This window comes from Conger conger, chromosome 14 (genome assembly GCF_963514075.1).
Source record: "Conger conger chromosome 14, fConCon1.1, whole genome shotgun sequence".
Classification (NCBI taxonomy): domain Eukaryota; kingdom Metazoa; phylum Chordata; class Actinopteri; order Anguilliformes; family Congridae; genus Conger; species Conger conger.
In genome coordinates, this window is record NC_083773.1 from 33,456,106 (window position 1) to 33,482,211 (window position 26,106).

The 26,106-nt window shown below is 44.1% G+C and overlaps 1 protein-coding gene across 1 annotated transcript in view; it reads right to left on the reverse strand.

Annotated features, from left to right (window-relative positions):
• Nucleotides 1-1,211: 1,211 nt before the first annotated feature.
• Nucleotides 1,212-26,106, reverse strand: part of LOC133109812 (voltage-dependent L-type calcium channel subunit beta-4-like) — a 29,991-nt gene continuing 5,096 nt past the window's right edge. The window contains exons 3-14 of the mRNA XM_061219440.1: nt 10,488-10,607; nt 9,165-9,287; nt 7,817-7,935; nt 7,431-7,507; nt 7,131-7,150; nt 6,918-6,998; nt 6,531-6,589; nt 5,948-6,042; nt 5,327-5,478; nt 4,691-4,786; nt 2,857-3,027; nt 1,212-1,241 (exon numbers count right to left, since the gene is read on the reverse strand). Of these exons, the coding sequence (XP_061075424.1) occupies nt 1,212-1,241; nt 2,857-3,027; nt 4,691-4,786; nt 5,327-5,478; nt 5,948-6,042; nt 6,531-6,589; nt 6,918-6,998; nt 7,131-7,150; nt 7,431-7,507; nt 7,817-7,935; nt 9,165-9,287; nt 10,488-10,607 (1,143 nt within the window). The remainder of the gene's footprint in view (nt 1,242-2,856; nt 3,028-4,690; nt 4,787-5,326; nt 5,479-5,947; nt 6,043-6,530; nt 6,590-6,917; nt 6,999-7,130; nt 7,151-7,430; nt 7,508-7,816; nt 7,936-9,164; nt 9,288-10,487; nt 10,608-26,106) is intronic.

Below are 26,106 nucleotides of genomic sequence, written 5' to 3' on the forward strand. Positions count from 1 at the left end.
CAGCAGGTCAGAGTGTACCCCATACCACACAAGACTTTTCACTCCAAAGAAAAATGTACTGAGCGTTGCACTGAAAATACAGGACTCCAGAGGTAGTGCATATGGAAGGCTTATTTCAACACCATTCAGTGTGGGAAATAAGCAGTTAACAAATGGCTACAGCCATTTGTAATTACCATATTGCTTTAAATAATATACAGTACAGTGGAAGCTTTGAATAAACCTGCTAAAGTATATCTAGCTTGTTCCAGCTTGACCCTTACCCTTTTAGTTTTAATTTCTGCTACTTTGAATGTGTACTATCTAAAGGTCCTTGTTTTTAACGATCTTACTCCATTTTACACTCCTTTGTGAATACTCCTCAGCCAAGTTGCTCTGACTGGCCTGCCGCCATCAAACCCTTTTTATGTTTGTTTTATGTTTATGTTTATGGATTGAACCTGCCTTTTATTCACTCTGTTTCATTCACTATGCTTCTTGTGATTTTTGAAACCACATTAGTCATAATCGCAACCACTAAATTACAGCTACCTCCCTTGAACAGAGGCACCATAGTTAAAGAGGGCTTTGAAATAAACTCTTGCTGGTCATTCAAAGCAATACGGTAATTTGCAGATAATCCTGATTCAATGTGCTTGCTTATCGATTGTGCTCTAGCTGCCTGTTTCAGTTTTGCACTGGCTAAAAAATAGCAAGCACCCACTGTCCTCTGGAGCAAAATGCCTTAAAATCAAGTGCACACAAATTAGGTTCACACTGTGGGGAGGGGAAGGGGGGGGGTTTAACATTCACAAAGAGTCCGACTTGACAGCAAAGCGGTTTGTGGCCAACTGCACACGGGATACAGTCCTGTTTTTTATTGTTGCCCGGTGATTGGAAATACGTATTTCTATTGCTGTTACAAAAGCAAACTGCTTTGTGAATTGGCTCATGGAGAGTATGCAGCTTGCAGATGCACAGCAGAGAGGGTTAGGACAGAGATGGGGGTGTTTGAGGGATTTACTGCTTATTTCCTTATGGGTGAGAAGGACACACTGGGGTAGTGTGAGGGGTGATAACCAGGAATAGTTTTGTGGAGGGAAATAAGTGTACATGACAAATTGGCCTTATTGGGTCTCATTGTCAGGTTTCTGGCGGGGTAGTGGGGCGGAGACGGGCTGAGAGATGCAGATAAACCATCCCGCTTACTCACCCCGTTTTTTGGTAAGCGATCATTCAATTAATTCCTGTGTCTCAGAGAACTGCAAAAATGTTAAGCAGGGAGGAGTGAGAAGACAGCCGAAGAAGACACTTACAAGACGTCAACACTGGGGGGCGCTGCAGAGATGTCACAACAAGGTGGGAGGGTTGAGGGAGGGAGGGGGGCAGGGAGATAAACAGAGATAGTGCCTCCACCCACACTCAGAGACACTGAAATAGATACAGACCCCCCCTCCCCCACCTGCCAGTCAGAGACAGGTGACCAAGCACACCCCACTGTAAAGTTGTACAGTCATGCTGTAAATGTGGTCTGCGGTCGCGATGCTAACATTTTCAAACGTAAGTTTAAGCGTTTGGTATGTATATTCATGTGGTTTATTAAATGTTTGGTATATATAATAGTTGGACGTATATTGTATTTGCTATATTTGCTATAAGTGTTTGCTATATTCATATGTGTTGGGCACATATTAATATTGGGTATCAAACCATAGTTCACATGTGGTTAAAGCACTGTTTATTTAAACACATGTGAAGTATTTGATTATGAATAAAAAAATATGGAATACAGAGCCAAATAAACTAATTACAGTATTTATTTTTTTCTAAACATTATGGAGCTGTATATAATTGTTGGGTGTTTTAAAGTTGTTGGCACAGTATGTTTACAGGTGTTTTAGTTTTGGTATACATACAAGAAGTGTTGAGTATTTGCATTTTTAGTGTATACAAGTTTTGGGTACACTCAGTGAGCACTTTACTAAGTATTTATTAGACTTATTTTTTAGACTTATTAAGCCTTCTTTGATGTGTTGTGTTCAGTGATGCTCTTCTGCATACCACTGTTGTAATGTGGGGTTATTTGCATTACTGTCACCTTCCTGTCAGCTTTGACCAGTCTGGCCATTCTCCACTGACCTCTCTCATTAAAAACTTGTTTCTGCCCGCAGAACTGCTACTCACTGGATGTGTTTTTTCCGCACCATTCTCAGCACACTCTAGAGACTGTTGTGTGTGACAATCCCAGGAGATCAGCAGTTTCTGAGATACTCAATCCACCCTCTCTGCCACCAACAATCATTCCATGGTCAAATTCATGGTCCATGAATCATTTTTTCCCCATTCTGATGCTTGAGGTGATTGTTAACTGAACCTCCTAACCCATATCTGCAGGATTGTATACATTGCACTGCTGCCTCACAATTGACTGATTAGGTAATTGCATTAATAAATTCCTAATAAAGTGCTCAATGAGTGTATATTTAAGTGTTGAGAGTTTTAGCTTTTGGCATACTGTACACATTTGTTGGGTACTTACGATTTTGGCCTATACATATACTGTAACGGTCAGGTATATTTATGTATTGAGTACTGTATTCTTTTTTGGAATATAAGGATTGGGTATTTCCCTTGCAAGTGATTACATTCTAAAAGTCTACAAATGCATGGAACACTGAAGGGACAAGAAACATTTCTATGCTGAATGTTACTAAATCCTCAAATCCCTGTGCATCTGCCTTTTGAAGATTCATTCTTTTTTGATTCATGCACTTTTCCTGAACACAACCCAGGGAACCTCTGCCTCAAGAGTGACACAATGGGGGGGGGGGATTACCTCACCCTATCACCTCTGACCCCTCCCTCAGATGACCTCACCTGTAAGCTGGAGATGGCAGAGGGCGGAGTCATCAGGTTCTGCTCCAACAGGGGGTTGATGGGGGCGGAGCCGGGCAGGTGAGTGGCGCGCCAGTAGACCTCCAGGTAGTCAGCCAGGTGCTCGCAGGCGTCCTCCAGCTGGTTCTCGTCCAGAATGACGTCGAACATCTCCTGGTAGGGTGGGTAGGGGGGAATTCAAGGCAAAGCCTCATGACCCACATCTTGGCCAGTCACATCATACGTGCAAACGTACTAAGAGGGAAGACTGTGTCCGAAGTGTGTGATTTCGGATGCAGCCTTAGTTATTTTTAAAGAAAGTAAAAGTCATTCACACCAAAAAGCACACCCTACAACTCACACAAAGTAAAGATGAACAGACAAACTCTGCCACACCACCTCAGGCCGAGCCTTCTCAGGAACAATAGGGTAACACCCCAAGACCTGACAACTGCCCAAAGCCCAGTGGCTTGTTCATTTCTTAACCTGCCTGGCATGAGCAATGACACTCAGGGGCCCCTCGCCACTAGGCGAGGTCTTACTCTGGTCTTAGCCCAAAGGCTGAGAAGCTCTGTTACATTACTCTTCCCTCGCCTCTTCTGCTGAGTCTCTGGGCTCATGCCAATCGCTTATTTTTCACCTCTTTTTCTCCTGACCTGGAAATCAATCAAGGTTTGCCATCTTCAAGGACATTCCAACACATTAAATGTTCTTTCTAGGAGCTAGAAGTAGAAATTAGGAACTCGTTAGCTCTCCTTTAAGCAAAGAAACACCAGTGCATCCTTTGTGGAAGTATTTTTTCGGAAAGCGTGACGTCTAAATGATGGATCCACCTCTCCCCATCTGCCATGCATCTGCCATATCTGTAACTCATATGGCTTCAAACTGATGTTTGAAGGAGCAAGGACATTTCACTTGCCTAATTCATGTTCTCGATTTCCCCATCTTCACTTCTTTTTCTAGCCTCTCCCCATAAGTGGAGCTAGGAGTAGGAATTGACATGGGCCTTATGTTTTTGACCACAGTGAGTTTGCTTATGTTAGCCTTATCCTGTGTGAGGCTTTTTACAATTCTATGCTTAAATCTGGCAAGTTCAGAAATTATTCATGTAACTTGGATCGATTCAAGTATAGCTTTTTTCCTTCCAAAAAACGGCTTGGTTGGTTAATTTTGATGATAACTGAACCAACTCTTTCTGAAGAGGCCTGATAATATATCAGACGGCAGGGCCTGATTATAGATAAGACAGCTGGGCCTGATTATAGATCCGACAGCACGGCTGATAATATATCAGACGGCAGGGCCTGATTATAGATCAGAGAGAAGAGCCTGATAGTATATCAGATGGCTGGGCCTGATTATAGATAAGACAGCAGGGCCTGATAGTATATCAGACAGCAGAGCCTGATAGTATATCAGACAGCAGGGCCTGATAGTATATCAGACAGCAGGGCGTGATTATGGATCAGACAGTCGGGCCTGATAGTATATCAGATGGCTGGGCCTGATTATAGATCCGACAGCAGGGCCTGATAGTATATCAGACATCATGGCCTGATAGTATATCAGACAGAAGGGCCTGATAGTATATCAGACAGCAGAGCCTGATAGTATATCAGACAGCAGGGCCTGATTATAGATCAGACAGCAGAGCCTGATAGTATATCAGACAGCAGGGCTCATAGTATATCAGACAGCAGGGCCTGATAGTATATCAGTTGGCAGGGCCTGATAGTAGATCAGACAGCATTGATCATGGGAAATGGGGCTGATAGGGTGATTGTAGGAAATCAGGTGGGAATGAATCATGGGAAAGGGGCGGGACCAACAAACTCACAGGGGGGCACTGTGCCAGCTTGTCCCCAGCCATCATTTGTACATTGAGGTGCTTACTCTGAGACTTCCCTCGAGATTTAATCAACCTCTGCAGCACCTGCGGGCGAGATACATTCAGAGAGAGAGAGAGAGAGAGAGCAATAATAATAATAATGATAATAACAATAAGAATAATTTCATACTGCCACTATTTATACTTTAACTGTCACAGTTCCTTTGACAAATACCCTTCGGTGTGATGTGTGAGGTCAATATGTGTTAATATGGAAACTGGGAAAGCTGAGTGAGAGAAAAAGAATGAGAGAGAGCAAGTGAAAATGTATTTTGAAAGCTGAAGTTATGACCAATCATTGCACGGTTAAAGCCCTGTCCCTCCAGTCACCATTGCACAGTTAGAGCGTTGTCATCTCCTGTCATGATTGGACAGTTAAAGTTCTTTTCTTTCGGTCATGATTGGACAATTAGAGCTCTACGACTATATAGCCGTGACCGATCTCTTGTTGCAGTGGCTGTGGGACCTTTGGAGCTCCATGTTTAGTACACCAGACCTCCAAAGAGCAGTAATGCAGCAGAAGATATGCAGATGCATAAATGCGTAAAATGTAAGCAGGTAGAAAAGGCCTCCAGACCGGCCTACCTTTGGAGAGGACACTTTGACATAGACAATGATGGGGGCGAGGGAGGTCTTGGCGAGCTGGGCAGGATGATTGATGGTGTCTGCGTCCAGCACCACCAGCTGCAGAGTCTTTGCCAGTTCGAATATGCGCTCGATCTCACTCTGCACCTCCGCTGGGACACAGGGACAAACACAGGGAGGCGCAGTGATTCCGGAAGCTTCCTTTAAAGCAGTGCTTCCCGAAACTTGCTGTTCCCAAAACCCACTTAATGTGCCAGAACATTTTGAGACTTTTGTTTTAAATTTAGCCACACATTACCCATATCACATATTACAAAAAGAAAGACATTCTGTGACTTCTGCAGGACATATTAATTAATTTGACTGGCGTGGGTGTATGATGTGTCTCCTTTCACCAACACACATGCGTGCACACACACACACACACACACACACACAGTTTCCCCTGGGAATACTAAGCTGCTGCTTGAAGAGGTGTTGGCTGGTCAAGTAGGCGTACCCATCTTTTCTCTGAGACCCAAACCCCAATCAGTCACTGTACAGTATGGTACTGAACCGAAACCAAACCAGTCTCAGTACAATACTCACTCAAGCCCCAATCATTCTCGGTACAGCACTCACCCAAACCAGGCTTGGACCTGTCCATGATGGCTCTCTTATTGAGAACAGACCGCTTGGCCAGAGACAGGTCGGCAGTGACCCGGGTTATGGAGATCCTGCAGAAGCAGACGGATGGAAAGGCGTGAGATCACAGTAATTAGACTTTCCAGGAGGTCAGTTTTTATATGACAAATTCAAAATCAATACAAATGCAATAAGATTAAGTGCTGCTCATCTACTAGCACTGAAGATTATGGAAGACACAAAAAATAACTGAAATGAGTCATGTAACAGTAGAAATTATTTCCTGTTTTTTGTAAAATCACTTCCACTGTCGTTTAAAGTGTGAATCCGGGAATAGGTCCAGTGAACATTTCTGACTGATCATTAATGTATAATATAGTGCGTCCAGATTGGTTAGCACAGATGCAGCTATATAAATAACATGATGCATCATGGGATAGTATACCTATAAGTTTATGAACTGAGACACATCTCATTATACATCTCAACCACTGTGATGTGTGACAGAGGTCTTCGGTGTCCGGGATTCTCCGAATGTGTACAGCCCTTCACTGCAGTATCACCAGTGCTGTAGACTCACCTTCCTTCGAACCGGTGCTTGAGAAAGTCGAACAGTGCTTTCTGCATCATGTCTGTCACCTGTAAAGCAGGGGAGGGGGGCATGAGGAAAGGGACTAAATGAATGAACAAAGAGCCAAATCAACGGCTAGGCAGTTGAAATACGTTCTCTCCCGAATAAATTACTCAAACTGGCCAAACTGGCCTAATAGATGACTAAAGCTTCAATTACCTAAACATCCTGGTGCTGAGGGAAGCACACCTATTGAGGTAAGAAGCAGTTATAATTTGAATTTACAACTGGGCTAATGTGTAGCAGACTGCCTGTTGCTGCTGGACCAGACAAAATGCCTGTGTCCCTCTGTGTAGGAGGAATGGTCTCCTCCTACTACTAACAGACCCCTCTCACCTCATAGCCTTTCAGGGAAGGCCCAACCAGAACCACAGGCCGCATGGAAGGAACCACATCATAGGGGGGAATGTGTTCCGCCTGTGTATCAGACAAGGCAATGGTGACTCTCTCTTCCCAATACCCAAATACCCAAAAATGGACAGGCAGCTAACAGTTACTTAAATTTCTGATCTGACTTTTTTTCCATGCTCTGAAACATTACAAACATACCTGCTTTTGCTTCTGTTTTGCTTTTGAAAACAAGAGAACACAAATCAGTGAAACCAGTGAGACCTGTTTTATATTCAAAATATACATGTATTCTGGGGCTTCTCCACCTAAATCTTCACCTCACCCTAACTGTTACGGCCAGCAGAAATTATTTCTGTCTCATTTGGACAATGCACATGCCACAAAATGAACCATTAAGTCCCTGTGCTGGGGTCCCCAACCTTGGTACTGGAGAGCTGCAGGGTCCAAGATGAGGTGAGTTAAGAGTGTAACCACCCTCACTGCGTCACACATACTCACCTGCAGAAGGGGGTGTAGACCTCCAGCCTCCAGACACCATGTCACCCAGACTGGTGGAAGAGTTTCCTCCAGTTTTCCTGTAGGGCACAAATCATCACCAGAACCTCCTGACCAAATTCTGTCAAGAGCAACAGTGAGGCGTGAGGTAATATCACCACAGATCGAATGACTGCCGCATTGACTGATTGATTAAAGTCTAGAGAAAACAGGAGGGTTTTGATAGATTGATTGGAGTTTGGAGGCAGATGTTTTGAAGAATTGTGTGATAGATTGATTGGAGTTTGGAGTTTGGAGGCAGATGTTTGGGAGAATGGTTTGATAGATTGATTGGAGTTTGGAGGAAGAATTTGAAGTGCATGATAGACTGACTGACAGGCTGTTCGTACCTCTGCTGTTTCTGTTCCTGCTTCAGCCTCATGGCTTCCAGGCGGAGGGGGCTGGGGATGAAGGTGATTTCAGCCCCCTCCTTCACTAACCGCCCGATCCACCACTCATTGTTGTATTTCTGCGACACACATCACACCGCAGTCACACCTCAGTTACACAGTTACACCAAAGTTACACCAAAGTTACACGTACCATTTACACTGTATTACATTCATTTAGATGCTGTTATCCAGAGCAAGTCACATGAATTACATGAGCAATGCTGCCAGACCTGGATACAGTATATGCAACACCACTACAGCCAAGTACAAATGAACTGCAGTTACACAGTAATGATATTACACACTTATACTGCCCGATCTACCTAACACACTGCATCACAGATACACATAGAAAACTACACAAAGAGCGGGGGGGGGGAACCATCTATAGCCCACCACAGGTATTTTTATGCACTGTCTAAAAACTGGAGAAAAAACAGATGACTGGAAACAAGGTAGTATAATACCAGTGGACTATATAATACTACCTTGTATTATACTACCAGTGGACTGTACTGATCCTGGAAACTACAGGCTTAGTTTTGCATGTTACATGTAAAATACTGAAATCTGTGATTAATATAATGTGTCATTATGAATAATTATAAAAGTTGTAATTATTCTCTGAAAGGAAAACATCTTAAGGGAGATATTGTGAGATCTCTGCTTTTAACTTATTTACATAAATGATCCTGATAGGAACAGTAGGAGTTAAGTTAATTAAATGGGTGCCGGGTCACTAATCCTGGGAGATACCTGTACAAAACAAAATGTATAAAAATGTCTCAGTGGCGCAGCCTGTAGAGCACTGACCGCATGCTCATTGCGAGCCGCGACGTTGGTGGTTCGAATCCGACCGTCTGACAATTTGTTGCATGTCTTTCCCTCTCTCTAGCTCCCGTTCTTCCTGTCTCTCTATACTATACTGTCCAATGAAGCTGAAAAAAGGCCTAAAAAATATATTTTATACATTATTGATGTCATACAATGCTGTGTCAGACTACTCTAACAATATTGCGTGCAGTTCTGGGAGCCACACTACAGGAAAGGTATTGAAGCTCTGAAAGGTAAAAAGCAATAAATTCCTTTATGTAAACATTACAAGAAAAGACATAGGGCCAGTTTCACCAACGCAGCATGAACTTAGACTTTTAGTAGACTAAATTGACTTGGCTTAATCTACACTCGGTGAGCACTTTATTAGGTATTTATTCGACATTTTTCAGTCTTATTGGTCTTCTGCTGACAGGTGCATTCACGCGCTGCTACATTTCGATGCATGTGTCAGGCACTGTGCATCTCTCACCTCTTTAATGTGTAGAAAGTCTTTGGCTTCAAAGTTAATAGCAGCACCTTGGACAGGACAGTCTTCATCCAGGGCCCCACAGTAATTCACATTTGTTTTAACTGCAAATGCTACCGGTTTTGTCTGCAAGGGTGATACACATTAAAAAATAATCAACATTAAACAGCTTTTATCTAGGTCCACTGTTAGTCACTGGACACTGATTAACAAGTTATATCACACACGTTCATCAGGTGTACTGAGTGTGTGAGTGATTTCAGCAGCAAGTATGTGTTCAGGAGGTACGGTCTGTGTTCAGGGGTAGGGTCTGTTAATAGGAGGTGTTGTGTTTAAAGGGGGGGTGGGGTGTGTTCAGGGCTGGTGTGTTTAAAGGGGGGCTGGTGTGTTTAAAGGGGGGGTGGGGTGTTTAATGGGGGGGGTGGGGTGTGTGTAAAGGGGGGTGGGGTGTGTTTAAAGGGGGCTGGTGTGTTTAAAGGGGGGGTGGGGTGTTTGAAGGGGGGGTGGGGGTGTTTAAAGGGGGCTGGTGTGTTTAAAGGGGGGCTGGTGTGTTTAAAGGGGGGGTGGTGTGTGTTTAAAGGGGGGTGGGGTGTTTAAGGGGGGTGGTGTGTTTAAAGGGGGGCTGGTGTGTTTAAAGGGGCGCTGGTGTGTTTAAAGGGGGGTGGGGTGTTTAAGGGGGGTGGTGTGTTTAAAGGGGGGGCTGGTGTGTTTAAGGGGGCGCTGGTGTGTTTAAAGGGGGGGTGGGGTGTGTTTAAGGGGGGTGGTGTGTGTTTAAAGGGGGGTGGTGTGTGTTTAAAGGGGTGTGGTGTGTGTTTAAAGGGGGTGGTGTGTTTAAAGGGGGGCTGGTGTGTTTAAAGGGGTGGTGTGTGTTTAAAGGGGGGGTGGGGTGTGTTTAAAGGGGGGTGGGGTGTGTTTAAAGGGGGTGGTGTGTTTAAAGGGGGGGTGGTGTGTTTAAAGGGGGGGTGGTGTGTTTAAAGGGGGCTGGTGTGTTTAAGGGGGGTGGTGTGTGTTTAAAGGGGTGGGGTGTTTAAGGGGGGGTGGGGTGTTTAAAGGGGGGGTGGGGTGTGTTTAAAGGGGGCTGGTGTGTTTAAGGGGGGGTGGGGTGTTTAAAGGGGTGGTGGGGTGTGTTTAAAGGGGGGCTAGTGTGTTTAAGGGGTGGTGTGTGTTTAAGGGGGGTGGTGTGTGTGTGTTTAAAGGGGTGGTGTGTTTAAAGGGGGCTGGGGTGTTTAAGGGGGTGTGTGTTTAAGGGGGGCTGGTGTGTTTAAAGGGGGCTGGGGTGTTTAAGGGGGCTGGTGTATTTAAGGGGGTGTGTGTTTAAGGGGGTACCGTGGCTCTGTCCAGCTGCAGCTGGGCCTGGCGCTCGGCTTCACGCCGATACGCCTCGCGGTCCTCCTCTGCGGACAGGTCGGAATCAGACGGTCTGCTCGTGTACGAATCAGCTGAGCCCTGCAACACACACACACACTCAACCATCACAGAGCAGAGTGTGTGTGAGTGTGTGTGTGTGTGTGCGTGTGTCTCTGTGTGTGTGTGTATGCGTTTGTGTGTGTCTGTGTATGTGCGTGTGTGCATGCGTGTGTGTGTGTGTGTATGTGTGAGTGTCTGTGTGTACGTGTGTGTGCATGTGTGTGTGTATGTGTATGTGCGTGTGTGTGTGTGTGTGTCCCTGCCCCCTACTCCAGCAGTGCTGGAGTAAAGGAAGCCCCCTACAGTGCACACGCAGTCACTCCTCTGTGTCCTGGTGAACATCAGTACACCCCCCCCCGCGGTGCCCACCATGTCAGGACCTCCAGAGCAGAACTCCTGCATTTCTCTGTCTCGATACGGTGTCTCAAACACATCGGCCCAGTGCAAACAACATTTCTCTATTACTTGCAAATACAAGTGATACGCTCCTTAGAAACACAATTTGAAAGTTAATTCCGTTAACTTTGTATAGAACAAAATGAATGCTAACACTAAATGACGTGCATGTCTGTACGTACAGTGGTGTGAAAAAGTGTTTGCCCCCTTCCTGATTTCTTATTTTTTTGCATGTTTGTCACACTTAAATGTTTCAGCTCATCAAACAAATTTAAATATTAGTCAAAGACAACACAAGTAAACACCAAATGCATTTTTTAAATGAAGGTTTTATTATTAAGGGAGAAAGAAAATCCAAACCTACATGGCCCTGTGTGAAAAAGTGATTGCCCCCCTGTTAAAAAATAACTTAACCGTGATTTATCAAACCTGAGTTCAATTTCTCTAGCCACACCCAGGCCTGATTACTGCCATACCTGTTCTCAATCAAGAAATCACTTAAATAGGACCTGCCTGACAAAGTGAAGTAGACCAAATGATCCTCAAAAGCTAGACATCATGCCGAGATCTAAAGAAATTCAGGAACAAATGAGAAAGAAAGTAATTGAGATCTATCAGTCTGGAAAAGGTTATAAAGCCATTTCTAAAGCTTTGGGACTCCAGCGAACCACAGTGAGAGCCATTATCCACAAATGGCGAAAACATGGAACAGTGGTGAACCTTCCCAGGAGTGGCCGGCCGACCAAAATTAACCCAAGAGCGCAGCGACGACTCATCCAAGAGGTCACAAAAGACTCCACAACAACATCCAAAGAACTGCAGGCCTCACTTGCCTCAGTTAAGGTCAGTGTTCATGACTCCACCATAAGAAAGAGACTGGGCAAAAATGGCCTGCATGGCAGAGTTCCAAGACGAAAACCACTGCTGAGCAAAAAGAACATTAAGGCTCATCTCAATTTTGCCAGAAATACATCTTGATGATCCCCAAGACTTTTGGGAAAATACTCTGTGGTCTGACGAGAAGGTGCGTGTCCCATTACATCTGGCGTAAAAGTAACACCGCATTTCAGAAAAAGAAGATCATACCAACAGTAAAATATGGTGGTGGTAGTGTGGTGGTCTGGGGCTGTTTTGCTGCTTCAGGACCTGGAAGACTTGCTGTGATAAATGGAACCATGAATTCTGCTGTCTACCAAAAAATCCTGAAGGAGAATGTCCGGCCATCTGTTTGTGACCTCAAGCTGAAACGAACTTGGGTTCTGCAGCAGGACAATGATCCAAAACACACCAGCAAGTCCACCTCTGAATGGCTGAAGAAAAACAAAATGAAGACTTTGGAGTGACCTAGTCAAAGTCCTGACCTGAATCCTATTGAGATGCTGTGGCATGACCTTAAAAAGGCAGTTCATGCTCAAAAACCCTCCAATGTGGCTGAATTACAACAATTCTGCAAAGATGAGTGGGCCAAAATTCCTCCACAGCGCTGTAAGAGACTCATTGCAAGTTATTGCAAACGCTTGATTGCAGTTGTTGCTGCTAAGGGTGGCCCAACCAGTTATTTTCTCCCTTAATAATAAAAACCTTCATTTAAAAACTGCATTTTGTGTTTACTTGTGTTGTCTTTGACTAATATTTAAATTCGTTTGATGATCTGAAACATTTAAGTGTGACAAACATGCAAAATAATTAGACATCGGGAAGTGGGCAAACACTTTTTCACACCACTGTATGTGTGTGTGTGTGTGTGTGTGTGTGTTAGAGAGAGAGAGAGAGAGGCAGGGGATCTCGGAGCTGCAGTGGTCCCCAGAGGTGTGATGTGCAGGCCCACACCTATGGACACACCCTGACATCCACAACCGCTGCCTTGTGACTGAGTTTGGGAAGACAAAGTCTAGGGGAGCACACCCTGAGAGAAAAGCAAGCTGTGGGGGCGGGCTTTGCGGTGGTTTCTGACAGACTGGACGTCTGGCTGCCTCCTGGGCAGGGGGGAGGTGCTGGTTGTCTTGGGTCAGCCCTGGAGCCCCTCTCCTCTCAGTGAAGAATGCGAATGTGATCTGGAAGCGCTTAGCTAGGCTTCACAGTAGTATAGCAGCACAGGGTAACGGTCGCTAGCAACTGTGTCCGAGTGGCAGCTACTCTCGGCAGACCCCTCTGTCCAAGGAGGATATCCCTGCATCCGAGCTGTCTACCTGTTTATTGCTGAGGTATGGAGACAAGAACGTGTCCCCCATGAGTGGAGGGATGCAACAATCATCACCATTTAAAACAAAGGTGACAGATCTGACTCCGGTAGGGGGATATCATTCCTTGCGGCTGCTGGCAAAGTCCTGGCAAAGATCACGCTTCGTAGACTTATTGAAAACAATGCTGAGGATCTCAGAATCCCAGTGTGGCTTCAGAAAGAGCAGAAGCGCTGTGGACATGATCGTCACCGCTAATTATACATCTTGGATAATGACACAAGTAAATCTCAAATAAGAGTTCCCCTGTTCCCGCCACACTTCCGGTCAGAAGAAGAACATTCGGAAGAGCAGGTGGAGGGAGAGAGGGAGAGCAGGTGGAGGGAGAGAGGGGTAAACACGCACTTTGTGATCTAATATTAACAGCATACTGCTGAACAGAAGGAAGGGGAAAGTGCTAACATTATCATATTTAACTCTCCAGGGCAGATCATACTTATTTGCTTTACATTAATTACCACTGAGGAAGCACTGATGCTGCACTAGGTTTGTGCCACTGTCTGCATATTTTATGGGGGTTTGTGTGCGGTACTGTTAGCATTCTTGCCTATTATGGTTACTGCGAATGCTTTGCAGTTGCAGTGTGTGTGCGCTTGTGGACTAGTGCACACATTATATGGCCAGCAAGCGTGCTTTTATGGTTAGTACACATGCTATATGGTCAGCGATTCTGCTTTTACGGTTAGCACACATGCTATGAGGTCAGTGCGTGTGCTTTTACGTTAGCACACATGCTATAAGGTCAATGTGTGTGATTAGCACACGTGACTGCAGTGGTTGCCAACCTCAACCTCAATGGACTACCAGAATAAACTTTACGGTCTCTGCAGATCACTTGTGTGCTAACATTATGCCCAGCGTGAAGGATCCAGAGAGCCAACAGCACATTCAAATGTAAACCTCAACAACAAGCTAATATAATAAAAAACAAACTGAATTCTTCCAGTGGACCACCAGGGGGTGAGATCAGAAAAGCTCTCTCGCACTGAGCATGCTCAGAGCCTAGCACACAAACAGAGCTGTCTCTCCCAGCCTTCTGGCTCACTGGGCTGAGCTTCTCTGGAGTGACAGCTGACTATGCTGTGATGTAAATATTAGATACTAATTATGTAAATACGTAGTTATGAGCTATCACTCTGTAACGCAGGGCTGTACCCCCCTCGGGACCACCTCTCCATAACACAATTACACACGGAGCCAGCTGCTGCAGGAGGAAAGCTTCATGGTGTTCACAACACAGGACACTTAACCACTGGGACACAGAGCACCCCTTCAGTTAAGGGCTGGGGGGTGGCACTACTGCCCATGTCAGCGCAGAGCTCATGTTCACTTATGCAGAGACTGTGCATCTCTCCGCAGAGCCCATGTTCGAAAACAGAGACTACGCATATCAGCACAAAACCCACATTAAATTACAGTTATAATGGAGGGGGGCTGGCACAACCTGGATTTTGTTTCTCCAGAGAAGAGACAGGTGCAGCAGAGTGCCGGCTAACGGCACAGCTTGGAGCTGGCTAAAGACTGGGGCCATGTAATGAGGTGGTCTAACTGGAACATCAAGCCTTGCACAGGTTAGTCAAGCAAATCGTGGTCAATTAACTTTCAAAAATAGAAAAAATACACCCAGCTCAGTGAACCCCTTTCGATTTAACTGCATTTTTCTGCTCAGAGAAGAAGAGAGAGGGAGAGAGGGTAGAGGATGGAGAGAGAGAAAGAGAAAGAGAAAGGGAGGGCAGGAGAGAGGGTGCGAGATGTTTTCCTTGCTGCTAGACTATCTTCAGCTCCGTAGCAGGAAGTCCTGATTCTGTCAGCTCTAAATAAAAGCTTCAGATAAAGAAGCAGGAAGAGGCCCCTCCTCCCAGTACCTTTACTGAACATCACATTTCTCATATTTCCCTTGTTTTTCTAACGCTATTTGTGTTGCACTGCTAGCTTCTTGCCAAGACTGACTTAAAAAGGAGATTTTAATATCGATGAGACTCAACTGGTTAGATAATGGTCTACAAAATACCTTTCCAGAACATTCCAGGAACTGTAGGTTGGCCTAACAAAGCAAATTTGTACAGTTCCTTGGATGTTTTCTTGAATGTTATTCTGCAAAAAACATAGCATGACAATGTCCTAAAAAGGCATTCAGTTTAGTCTTTCCGGAAAAACAATACTTTATCCTGCATACAGTCTACAACCAGCACAAAAGCTTCAGATACAGGTGCATACAGTAATACTGCATTAATACTGCATTGTGTGTGTGTGTGTGTGTGTGTGTGCATGTTTTTGATGTGTGTGTATGTATGTGTGTGTGTGTGTATGCCTGTGCTTGAGTGTGTGAGTGTACACGTAAGCATGTGTGTGTTTGAGTGTGAGGGTATGTGTGTGTGTGTGTGTGTGTGTGTATGCGTGTGTGTTTATTCGTGATGTATGCATGTTTTTGATGTGTGTGTATGCCTGTGCTTGAGTGTGTGAGTGCGTGTTTGAGCGTGAGGGTACGTGTGTGCTGGTGTGTTTGATGCACGCTCACACGTGAGGAGTATAAATTCCTTTGTTTCTGTGGGTTTATTTTAAATGAGGATTTGGGAGCTGTGGAGGAGATGAGCGGGTGGGCGAGAGCCCCTGGTTCCAGGGGAAAGATGCATCAGCGTGTGTGTCGGGAACTACAGAAACAGCAGAACACAAAAATAGATTTTCTCTCCATTCCACAGAACAAGCAAGAAGCAGAGAACAAAGACATCCTCCACCCCTCCACCCTCCATCTTATATCATACACACTCACACAGAGACACACACACACACACACACAAACATGTAATTCTCTCTTTCACCCACACATGCCTGGGTAAATACACTCATAAATGCATAGAGATAACTGTGCATAGCCACATATTCTCTCTCACACACATCTGCGCATACAGTACAAACACTGATAAATGCACACATACATGTACTCTCTCACTAAATTAATAGCAATAGTCTTCATGGTCAGTCTCTCTCTCGCTCTCTCTCTCTCTCTCTCACTCTCTCTCTCTCTCTCTTTGACACACACACACACACACACACACACACATACAGAAACATACTCTCAACAGGGTGGGGAAACTCAGGTACCACAGTGTATTGCTTGATGGGAACTGTAAGATAGGTGTACTGTGTACAAAAGCCCTGGAAATGATCTGATATCCAACATTTGTTTATTATTTAGCCCTCACATTATTTTTCATAATTATGAGAGAAAGTGTGCGCCAGGGCCTGGTTCTGGATGTGGGAGAGACTGAGCAGCTGGGAAGGGCTTAGCACTGCTTCCTGTTTGAGATGCAGACGGTGCTGGATCTGTGTTTACACGGGGGTCCAGAGCCACTGACACTACCTGTGCGAGCAACAGCAGTGCCAGCCACAATCCTGCTAATCAGCAAATGCAACTCATTCTGGGCAGAAGGGTGTGACACGCGTGTGTGGTTTTCTACCTTCGGAAACCGCCCCAAAAACATCGCTCCTGCACGACAACCTCAAAACATCTGTCTCACCTTCTTTTCCCCCTACTTCAGTCAATATTCACACATGCAAATATCAAACGCTCAATAACTATATTACAGACACATGGTGCAGTAAGAATCTCGTATGGAACAGAAAATGCATCCAATTCAAATACATGTATTTCTGATAAAAAAATTAGCTGTTTCATACAGTACTGTGCCAAAGCCAAAACCCTCATTATTTAATATAATAAATAAAGATATTTGGTCTTAGATGTTTACCTTGATAAAGGCTATCTGGGATTATCTGAAGAGCCAGAAGCAAATGAGACAGCCAAAGTCTGCAGAACATGCTTGAAACAACCTCCCAGCTGATTTTCTAATAAAACTGCAGGACAGTGTGTTTAAGAGAATTGATGCAGTTTTAAAGGCGAAGAGTGGTCACACCAAATATTGATTTCATTTAGTTTTTAACTATTAATGACTCTTTATTGTACATTTTTCAACTTTACTTTTCATTTAATTATTTGTTTACAGGTGCCTAAGACCTTTGCACTGTACTATATATTCAGAAATGCATTTTCATGTATCATGTATGATAATGTGTTCTCAATGCATTTATGAAACAAACGTCTAAATAGTATTCCAAATGTATTTCAGAATGCAATTTTGTTGCAATGTTGTCTAAGGTTGTGGTGCCATCCCTCCTTTTTTCCAGAACAAACCACAAAGTTATTTATTGGTCCAGTTCAGGGCTAGGACAGTTTACGATTTTCTCTAAACAATGACAAGCTGATTTGTCCTTGTTTCTGCTGTTTTTTTAGTGCCTAAATCCCGTTAAACAACACTAGACCCACAAGGCATCACAGGGCAGTTTCTCCGGCTTTAGAATAGTTACAGGATGCCGATATCACATTCTGTAGAGAATGTTTGCTCATGAACATGTGAACTAACCATTCTGAACTTTGCTACATAGACACTAGCTCAGCCTGATTCTGGAGAGGGAAATGGCGAACATCACTAACGGAGAACTAGGGTTGGGATGGACTGATTTAAGACTAAAAGTAGAAGACAATTTTATGAAGTAAGAAGAAACATATTTGAAAATTTGTCATGAAAACGAAATGTTCCTGGATCATTTTCCAGGATATGTGATATGATGCCAGGAATACCATGGTGTGTGCCAAAGAGTTATATATAAAACAATATCTCATTGTTAAAATAATTTGCATATTTATCTAGAAGTGCAACACGGATGGTGCAGTGGGTAGCTCTGCCGCCTCACTGCAAGGAGGTACTGGGTTCGAATCCCGGTCGGCCGGGGCCTCTCTGTGTGGAGTTTGCATGTTCTCCCCGTGTTTGCGTGGCTTTCCTCCCACAGTCCACATACATGCAGGTTAGGCTGCATGCAGCACACAGAATCAAACAGCACCACACAAGATCAAACTGCATACACCACCCAGAATCAAACTGCATAGCTGATGAACAAGGCCACAATAACAAGATATGAGATGACTAGCAGTGCCTCAGTCTAACCAGCAGAGGGTACTCAAGCTGCAATCAAGCCAGTATTTTCCATGTTACAGAGATGTAACGTTGCAGCCCGTTCTCACCAACCTAAATATGACAGTTGCAAACACAACAAGGGCTGAAACTAATGGTCATATGGAAAAACAATCAGCTAAGCAGAAATTATGAAAGAGATTCCTAAAAGCCTGAGGTCCCCAGCCCTGTTCCTGGAGAGTCACAGGATCTACTGGCTTTCGTTGTTACTTAGCATGTAATTGATCAGTGAAAGGGGCTCATTACAGTTAATTATCCCTCACTAGGCTTCTTGGGCCTATACTGGTTGCTGACTTTAAGGAGAAAACAGGAATCAGAAGCGAACCCAGGATCACCCACGGTAAACAGAGGCAAGCAGGGAGCAGGAATGTGCATTTGTCCGTTTTGCAGGGTGATAGGGCTTGGCTCTAAGTGCTCTGTAATGATGTTAGTGCCATGCGCAAGCCAACTTAGCTGCCATTTCCCAATTATAATAGATGCCTGTCTATGGAGCTGCAGAACGTCAGGCCAGGGTTCCTGGCTAAGGCCCAGGACACCCCACCCCCACCTTAACCCTCCTAAACCCCCCCCCTGCCCAAACTGCCAGCACTGCTGCCCTACGTATACGTACGGTAGCTCCTGCTTCTTTGTTTTGGGAACAGAAGGGTTCAGCACACCCCCTCTAAGGAGGACTGTAACAGGAAGCCGTGCTGCACAGCCCTGCATCTCCTCACATAACATATACAGTGTATTATATAAGAGCTGTGCGAGCGCACTGGCCAGGCTAGAGCATGCATTTCCCCTGTTAAAGCATGCATTTCCCCTGTTAAAGCATGCATTTCCCCTGTTAAAGCAAGCATTTCCCGCAGGTTTACCATGTCACAGCACACACAGGGTACGAAGCATACGCAGGGTAGGGGCGACATTGGCTCAGGCGGTAAGAGCGGTTGGAGGGTTGCCAGTTCGATCCCCCTGTGTCGAAGTGTCCCTGAGCAAGACACCTATCCCCCAAAATGCTTGCACGGCAGCTGTTGGTGTGTGAGTGTGTGTGTGAATGGGTGAATGAGAAACATCGATTGTACAGCGCTTTGGATAAAGACGCTATATAAATGCCAACCATTTACCATGTACGTTAAAGAGTGCTTCCCCTGTTACAGACCATGCCATTTGCATTCATAAAAACACGTGTGCAAAATCAATAGGGCACTGCCACCAATCTGGCCTGTACCCCCCAAGACCCCCTTCCCCGGGTGACCCTGCCCAGCTCAGGGCAGTCCAGCCCCAGTGTGTGTCTGGGCCTCAGGCAGCACTGGGAGGAGGGTCATTACCTACGGCGCTGAGCGCACACGGTTAGGCTTGGCTGCTTAAAGACCACACTAAGTGCACTGATTAATAGCAATAGGAAGCCACCTTTGCTTTATTTTTCTTTGTGCCAAGCAAGTGCTTTAGAAAGGAGCGGCAGCTGACTGCTTTTTGTTTTGCTTTATATCACAACAGTGGGATGCATCGCTAGTGACGCTAATAAGACTCTGCTGAAAAGCCATTTTAGATAATTTATTATATATGATGGATATCATTGATAAATATGGATAAAAACAAACCCTGTGCCTTATCAGGACAGAGGACCCCAGCCCACCCTGAGCACTACTGAACATTTAGCATCCTGCACTCTGCCTGGATAATAAACCACACTCTGAATTCTGGTGGAACTGCATTATATATTTCAATCGATTTATTGTCAAATTGTACAATGAAATTCATCATTTTATAATTACGTTTAATTTTTATTTCCACTAGGAAGCCCATTGGGCCGGCCCTGTACAAGTGATAAGCCATTATCGTTAGCAATAAATTGTGCGGTGTTCTGGGAATGCTGCTCCCTCCTGCTGTAAAAGAGGTGTGTTACTGGGGTTAACGTTACGGCTCTGGTGGTCGATCGATGAGGGAAATGGACGGGCCGCTGTTACTTCCTGCCCCCCGGCGTCCCTTCAGGGACTGCAGCTTCCTCCCCGCGCTGGCCGTGTGTCTGCCGTTACCCCAGACTGCTGACTGCACACTGCTCCCTGCCTGCTGAAAGGCACTCGCGCCGCACCTGAGTGCTGCTTTCCTGCAATTACGCACCTCGTTACCGCGGCAGCCGCGGAGCTAAACGCAGGCCCGGCACACGGGAGCCAATCACTGCGCGGCCAGCAAAGGAGCAGGGCAGGGAGGTCACAACAGTGTGCTCCTAATGCACCTTACAGAGTCAACATTTCTACCCATGGACCAACAGTGTGCTCCTAATGGACCTACAGACTCCACATCTCTACCCGCAGACCAACAGTGTGCTCTTAATACACCTTACAGAGGCTACTTTTCTACCCACAGACCAAACGGTATGTTCTTAATACACCTACAGACTCTACACTTCTACCCACAGACCAACAGTGTGCTCCTAATCCACCTACAGACTCCACATTTCTACCCACAGACCAACAGTGTGCTCTTAATACACCTACGGACACCACATCTCAACCCACAGACCAACGGTAAAGAAACCAAAGATGGACAGACGGACTGACGGACGCAGAGATATGCTAACAAGCAACAGACATTATGAATAGGGAGAAGGAGAAATACACACAAACACAAACACAGAGAGAACAAACAGTTTGGTTATACTGGACCCACACCCCTATTGAAAAAACACATTCTTGAATGTAATGCACTAAACTAATTTACACTCAAACATTTGCCACGGTACAACGGTCGTTTTATTATTATGCCAATGCTTATATTGTAACATTAATGCAGTTCAGTGTTATGAGTACATTTATGCTCTAAAGAATTATAGTGCTGAATGAATAATGTCAGTTAAACAAAAAGCTCATAAACAAACATGATTCCTCATTTTGTATTCCATCCATACATGCATTAATCTGTTTCATTCCAAAGTTTCGGAAGTTGTATTCAGAGTGATGGCATAGTTCAATATTCCATGCACAATAGGAGGTAGCAAGCTGCATAAGTCCACATTTAAGGTGGAACAGCATCCTAGGTGAGCTTCAAAGCAAGACACTAACACACGATGTATACCTCATCTCAAAGCCGTGCTATGCCTGTGATGACTATACAGCTTTCATCATGCATGCAGATCGACATGTGAAATAAATAAAAATAATATTTTCATACACCTGCAGAAAGAGAGAGAGAGAGAGAGAGAGAGAGAGAGAAAGAAAGAGAGAGAGAACGATGGAAAGAGAGACCGCTACTGGATCCTGCGTACTCACTTGTCTCACAGTGCAGTAGTCGGCTAAGAGGCTAGTCAGTCATAGTGTGTTCCATCTCCAAGTCATCAAGTAATGTGCACTGTAGCATTCCTGTGGACTAAAAGTCTCTCTCCCTCCCTCTCCCTCTCTCTCTCTCACACACACACACTCTTTCTCCCTCTCTCTCCTCCCCCCATCCCAACAGGACCAATTCATCCACCTCTCTTCCTGTTTTACCCCTCACTCTTTCTCGCTAAAAAATACAAATTCAAGATTTATTGGCAGGAAATTGTACACATTGCCGAAAAGAGACAGCAGCGCACTTAAATGTGGGTGCAGACGTGTAATCAGTAAACACTACACCAAGGATCACTGCATTTGTAAGACAGTAAACAACAATGACAGTAATGACTTCAATAACAACAACAATTGTGGTAAATCTCACTTTCCAAGGAGGACAGGTTCTGGAACTTTCTACATCTCTCTGCAAACCCAACAACCCTCATTCCAAAACCCACACCTGAGCATGCAGTGTGAATGGGTGTGAAATATGAAACAAATCCATTAATTGCCCGATAAGGTACTGCAAATTACTACTGTTAAACACTTATGCTGCCTTTTTCGGTCTCTGTTGTTGATGCTGACATTGTTAAAAACAAAAAGTGGACTTTTGGCCCATCACCATGACAACTGGAGGGATTGCTTTTTTCCTATTTTTGTCAGAGCAGTGGTTACGGCTGCCTGCTGCCTGACGGGCACCTTACAGCCTCTCCTTCCCAAAAGAGGGCAGAAGAAACTGGCCTCGCACCCACCCCACTCTCTCCCACCCTGAACCACCAATCCCACTGATCAGTAGCCCAGCAAGTCCCCCCAAGTCTGTACAAATGTATTATTCACTTTGAACACATTAGAAACATTAATGAGGAAACATATGCTATACAAAAAACATTCAACATGTCCCTGTTACTATGAATTACACTCAGTGTATGTCAGCTCTCCCATGTAAAACAGTGATTCATTTGGAACACGCCATCTCCACCATTTCAAATTCAATTGCAATGCCATTTTGCAGGTCCACTGCAATCACTATGGCTCACCAAAACCTGATTTTGACTTAGCTAGGTTACTATGTTGTGGATGCCCCCCCAAAATTGAGACTTTTTTGCACAAATGAACTCAATTTAAATACAATTGATCCTGGCACAATACCCCTCATTCTGTTGGTCATTTTGAGACATCCATGCTCTTTATACTTTTGTGGTTGTCTAATTGATCAAATTTGAATGCAACGTAAAAATTCATGATGATGAATTGTTCATCGTGATAACATGGGGCGACACAATGCTAACTTATCAGGCTAGCTTCTCCAAGTTTGAATTATTAGTCACAAGCAGTTTGCGTTGGATCCACAGATCCGGTAAGTAAACTCACGCTGTTCCGTACAGCATTCCATAACGCAGTGTTGTGTACTCATCATGAGAAGAGCTAAGTTACCGCCAGGAATAATACAACTGCTTCGGTTGCTACAACATAGTTATCATGTCATGACATCTTCAGGTAGTTCCTTCTAGAAAGCATAGCCACAGTATACCTAACCATTACGCAACAAATATGAATTCAGTTTTTTGTATTATTGGGGAAAGGGGAAAAGTGCAATATCTGCATTTCTTTTATATTAATTAATGTTGAGAATTGCCAATATTCTGTACAGAGCACTACTCTTAAGAGTATGAAATTGGCTCCTTGAGAGAAGGTTTGAATCTTAAGCAATCTGCCTCATTGTGAGTACATGTTGTTTAAATTACAGTGGACATATGCTGGGCTGTAGAAGTTTTCACATATCCTGTGATAACCTTGACAGAGAGCAGACTTATGTTAGCGCAGATAATATGGTTCTATGGGACCAGAGTTGGGAACCCCAGCAGACCCTGTGGCTTGAGTGACGCTATTGGTCAGTAATCTAGTGATTTACACAGGGGCAGGATGCTTAAAACAGGGGTGGGAGAGGGGGGTAAGAGGGCACATCTAAATTCAGCACTGGGAATGCAGCATGAATAAAATATAAGAGGCCAGTGTGACAGGTGAGATACTGTGCTGTCAGAGGGAAGTACCCGTGTAGCTGCTGCTGTCCTGCCTTTCAGAAGACAGGTGCCCTGGGAGTAATGCTGGCAGAATATTCCGGAAAGGACTATTCTAACAACTGTTTACTGCTCTGTATGTAAAGTTAGCAGTGCAGAACACACCTGCCATGTTAATATTTACAGATGGAACATACTTAAATACTTATATACATACTTATTAGTAACATGTAGCTACATACTTATTAGTAACGTGTATTTTACATCAATGATTAAATGATTTAGGTTGTTTTTTTTCAAATAATATTATTTAAAATGCAAGCATGTATTTCCTTCCCACCGCGAAAAAGAAATCCATAAGTGAAGTAATCAAATTTAATCTCAGGCTGAGCAGAAAAACTTCAATAGAAATATATTTAGATGGAAAATGGTAGACACTAGATACTCAGTTTAATGGTTCTTTTGTCTAGAGCAGTAATACGTAACTTGACTGGAACAGACTCATCTGCCTTCAGCATTAGTCTGGTAATAAGTCAAATATGCTGGCACAAGAAGCAGTTTTACACTCTGATATCTTCTTACTGAACTGAGCTTATATCAGTGTTTCACACACACACACACAAGCACAGAACGAGTAGGATTCCGGTGTATAAGGCCAGCTCATCCGGTTGCTTTTAAAATAAAAATATATCAATTTTTGCAACAAAGATTTGGGTAATGAGGGACTGAGATGAGACTGACGTGTATACGGTGCTGTATTTTACATTTGTCTGCTCTAAGGACTGACATGCATTGTTCAACCTTCTAATTTGAAAGGGGTTCTCATGCATATGTATGATGTAACTTAAAAGCTCCGAGTACAATATTCTTCACCCAACCAAAATGTCAGTTATAAATTATAACTTTTCACAAAAAAGAGTCACTGCCATAAATATTATTTTGATATGGCAATGTGATAGGATTTTGATATTGTACATCCAGACTACTTTGAGGGTGTATGAAGAACCTACAGTATGAAGAACTGCCCTGCATTTCAGTTTTCCTATATTAGAATGTGAAAGCCTTGAAGCCCGATATCTTAAAACTACTCAGAACACAAATCAAACTTTATAACACCAAGATCGCTCAATGTCCGACTTAGTCCCGTGCACTCAGCACAGCAACACAGGCAGCACGCGAGCCTCCTTTGGAACGGCAGTGCAGAGGACACGGAAACACAGACGTTAACCATCAGGCATCCTCAGGTTATCTTCCTATCGAGTCTACAAAGGCACATTTTTACACCTCATCACACGAGCGGCGTAAGGAAAGCCCGAAAGCTCCGCGGAAGTGTCTGTGTTTTCCTGTTTATTTCTGCTGCTTGTGCACGCCGTTTCCTCTGCAGTGATGAGTCATGTTCCAGACATGAGAACCCCGCCCACCTCACAGTGGAGACATCATTTTCAGTCATGATTGGTCAAGGGGCTCGCTGGCATCCTGACACACCGATTACCAGGGACAGGGCGGGGGGGCTGCTCACACAAAGACCCGGCAGGAATTTTATGACACCGATACAGAAAAAAAATCCAGCAATTTAAAAATAATGAACAAAGTATTGCTCTGTTAAAGAATTCCCCAGCCACATGGTGCGGAATTACACAAGTGTAGTTATTGGCATGAAGCCCACTGAGGGAGTGCCTTCAGTTGTGTGGATCCAAGGGCAGACGGGAGGTGTTGGGGAATGGTTGGAGGAAGTGGACATTACAGATGCATGTTTGATCTGGCCTCCAACACCATGCCTACAGGTGCTGAGTTAAAGGCTATGGAGTAGTGTGTTGTCTAAATGAAAATAATGCAGCACAATGTAGCACAGTGTAATTTACTATAATAATACCTGTATATATCACCCAATATGGATGTAAATACCCTCCAATTAAAGCCGACAGTCTGCAGAGTGACCTCATATTCATGGTTTCATTTCTCATTCAATGTGCTGGAGTACAGAGCCAAAAGAAGAGAAAGTGTACCACAGTCCAATTACTTATGCACTGCACTGTATGCATATCATCCAGGGATGTTAAAGACACTACATTTAGATTAAAAATACAATGTTCTTATCTAATGTACTCAGTTTTTACGCATATACTCAATAGTAGCGAACTGTTTCAGACACAGTCATGGTAATGCCACCCTGAACCTGAGCCCTAAGTCAGCGAATCTCAATCACTCATCAGCCTCATCACCAAGTTTCCATTTTCCCTTTGTTTGTTCTGTGGGGTGTCTCCATGAAATTGAATTGAATTCATGTTTTTTTAATTCATTCTATTCTGTCTTTTAAAATTATATTTGTTTTTATACATTTATCAATCATATATTTTTATTTGATCCATTGTGCTGTCTCTTATGGCATTGTGTCTAGTTCTATGGTATTTGTTTTCATTGATTTAAAGCCCTTTGTGCTGTATGCTAGAAAAGTGCTGTACAAATAAAGTTATTATTATTAACATGATGGCAGATGTCTACCTCCTCATGGAAGGGACTGGCATTGGTGCTGAGATCAAGGCTTGGATGGAGCCTGTGCTTATATA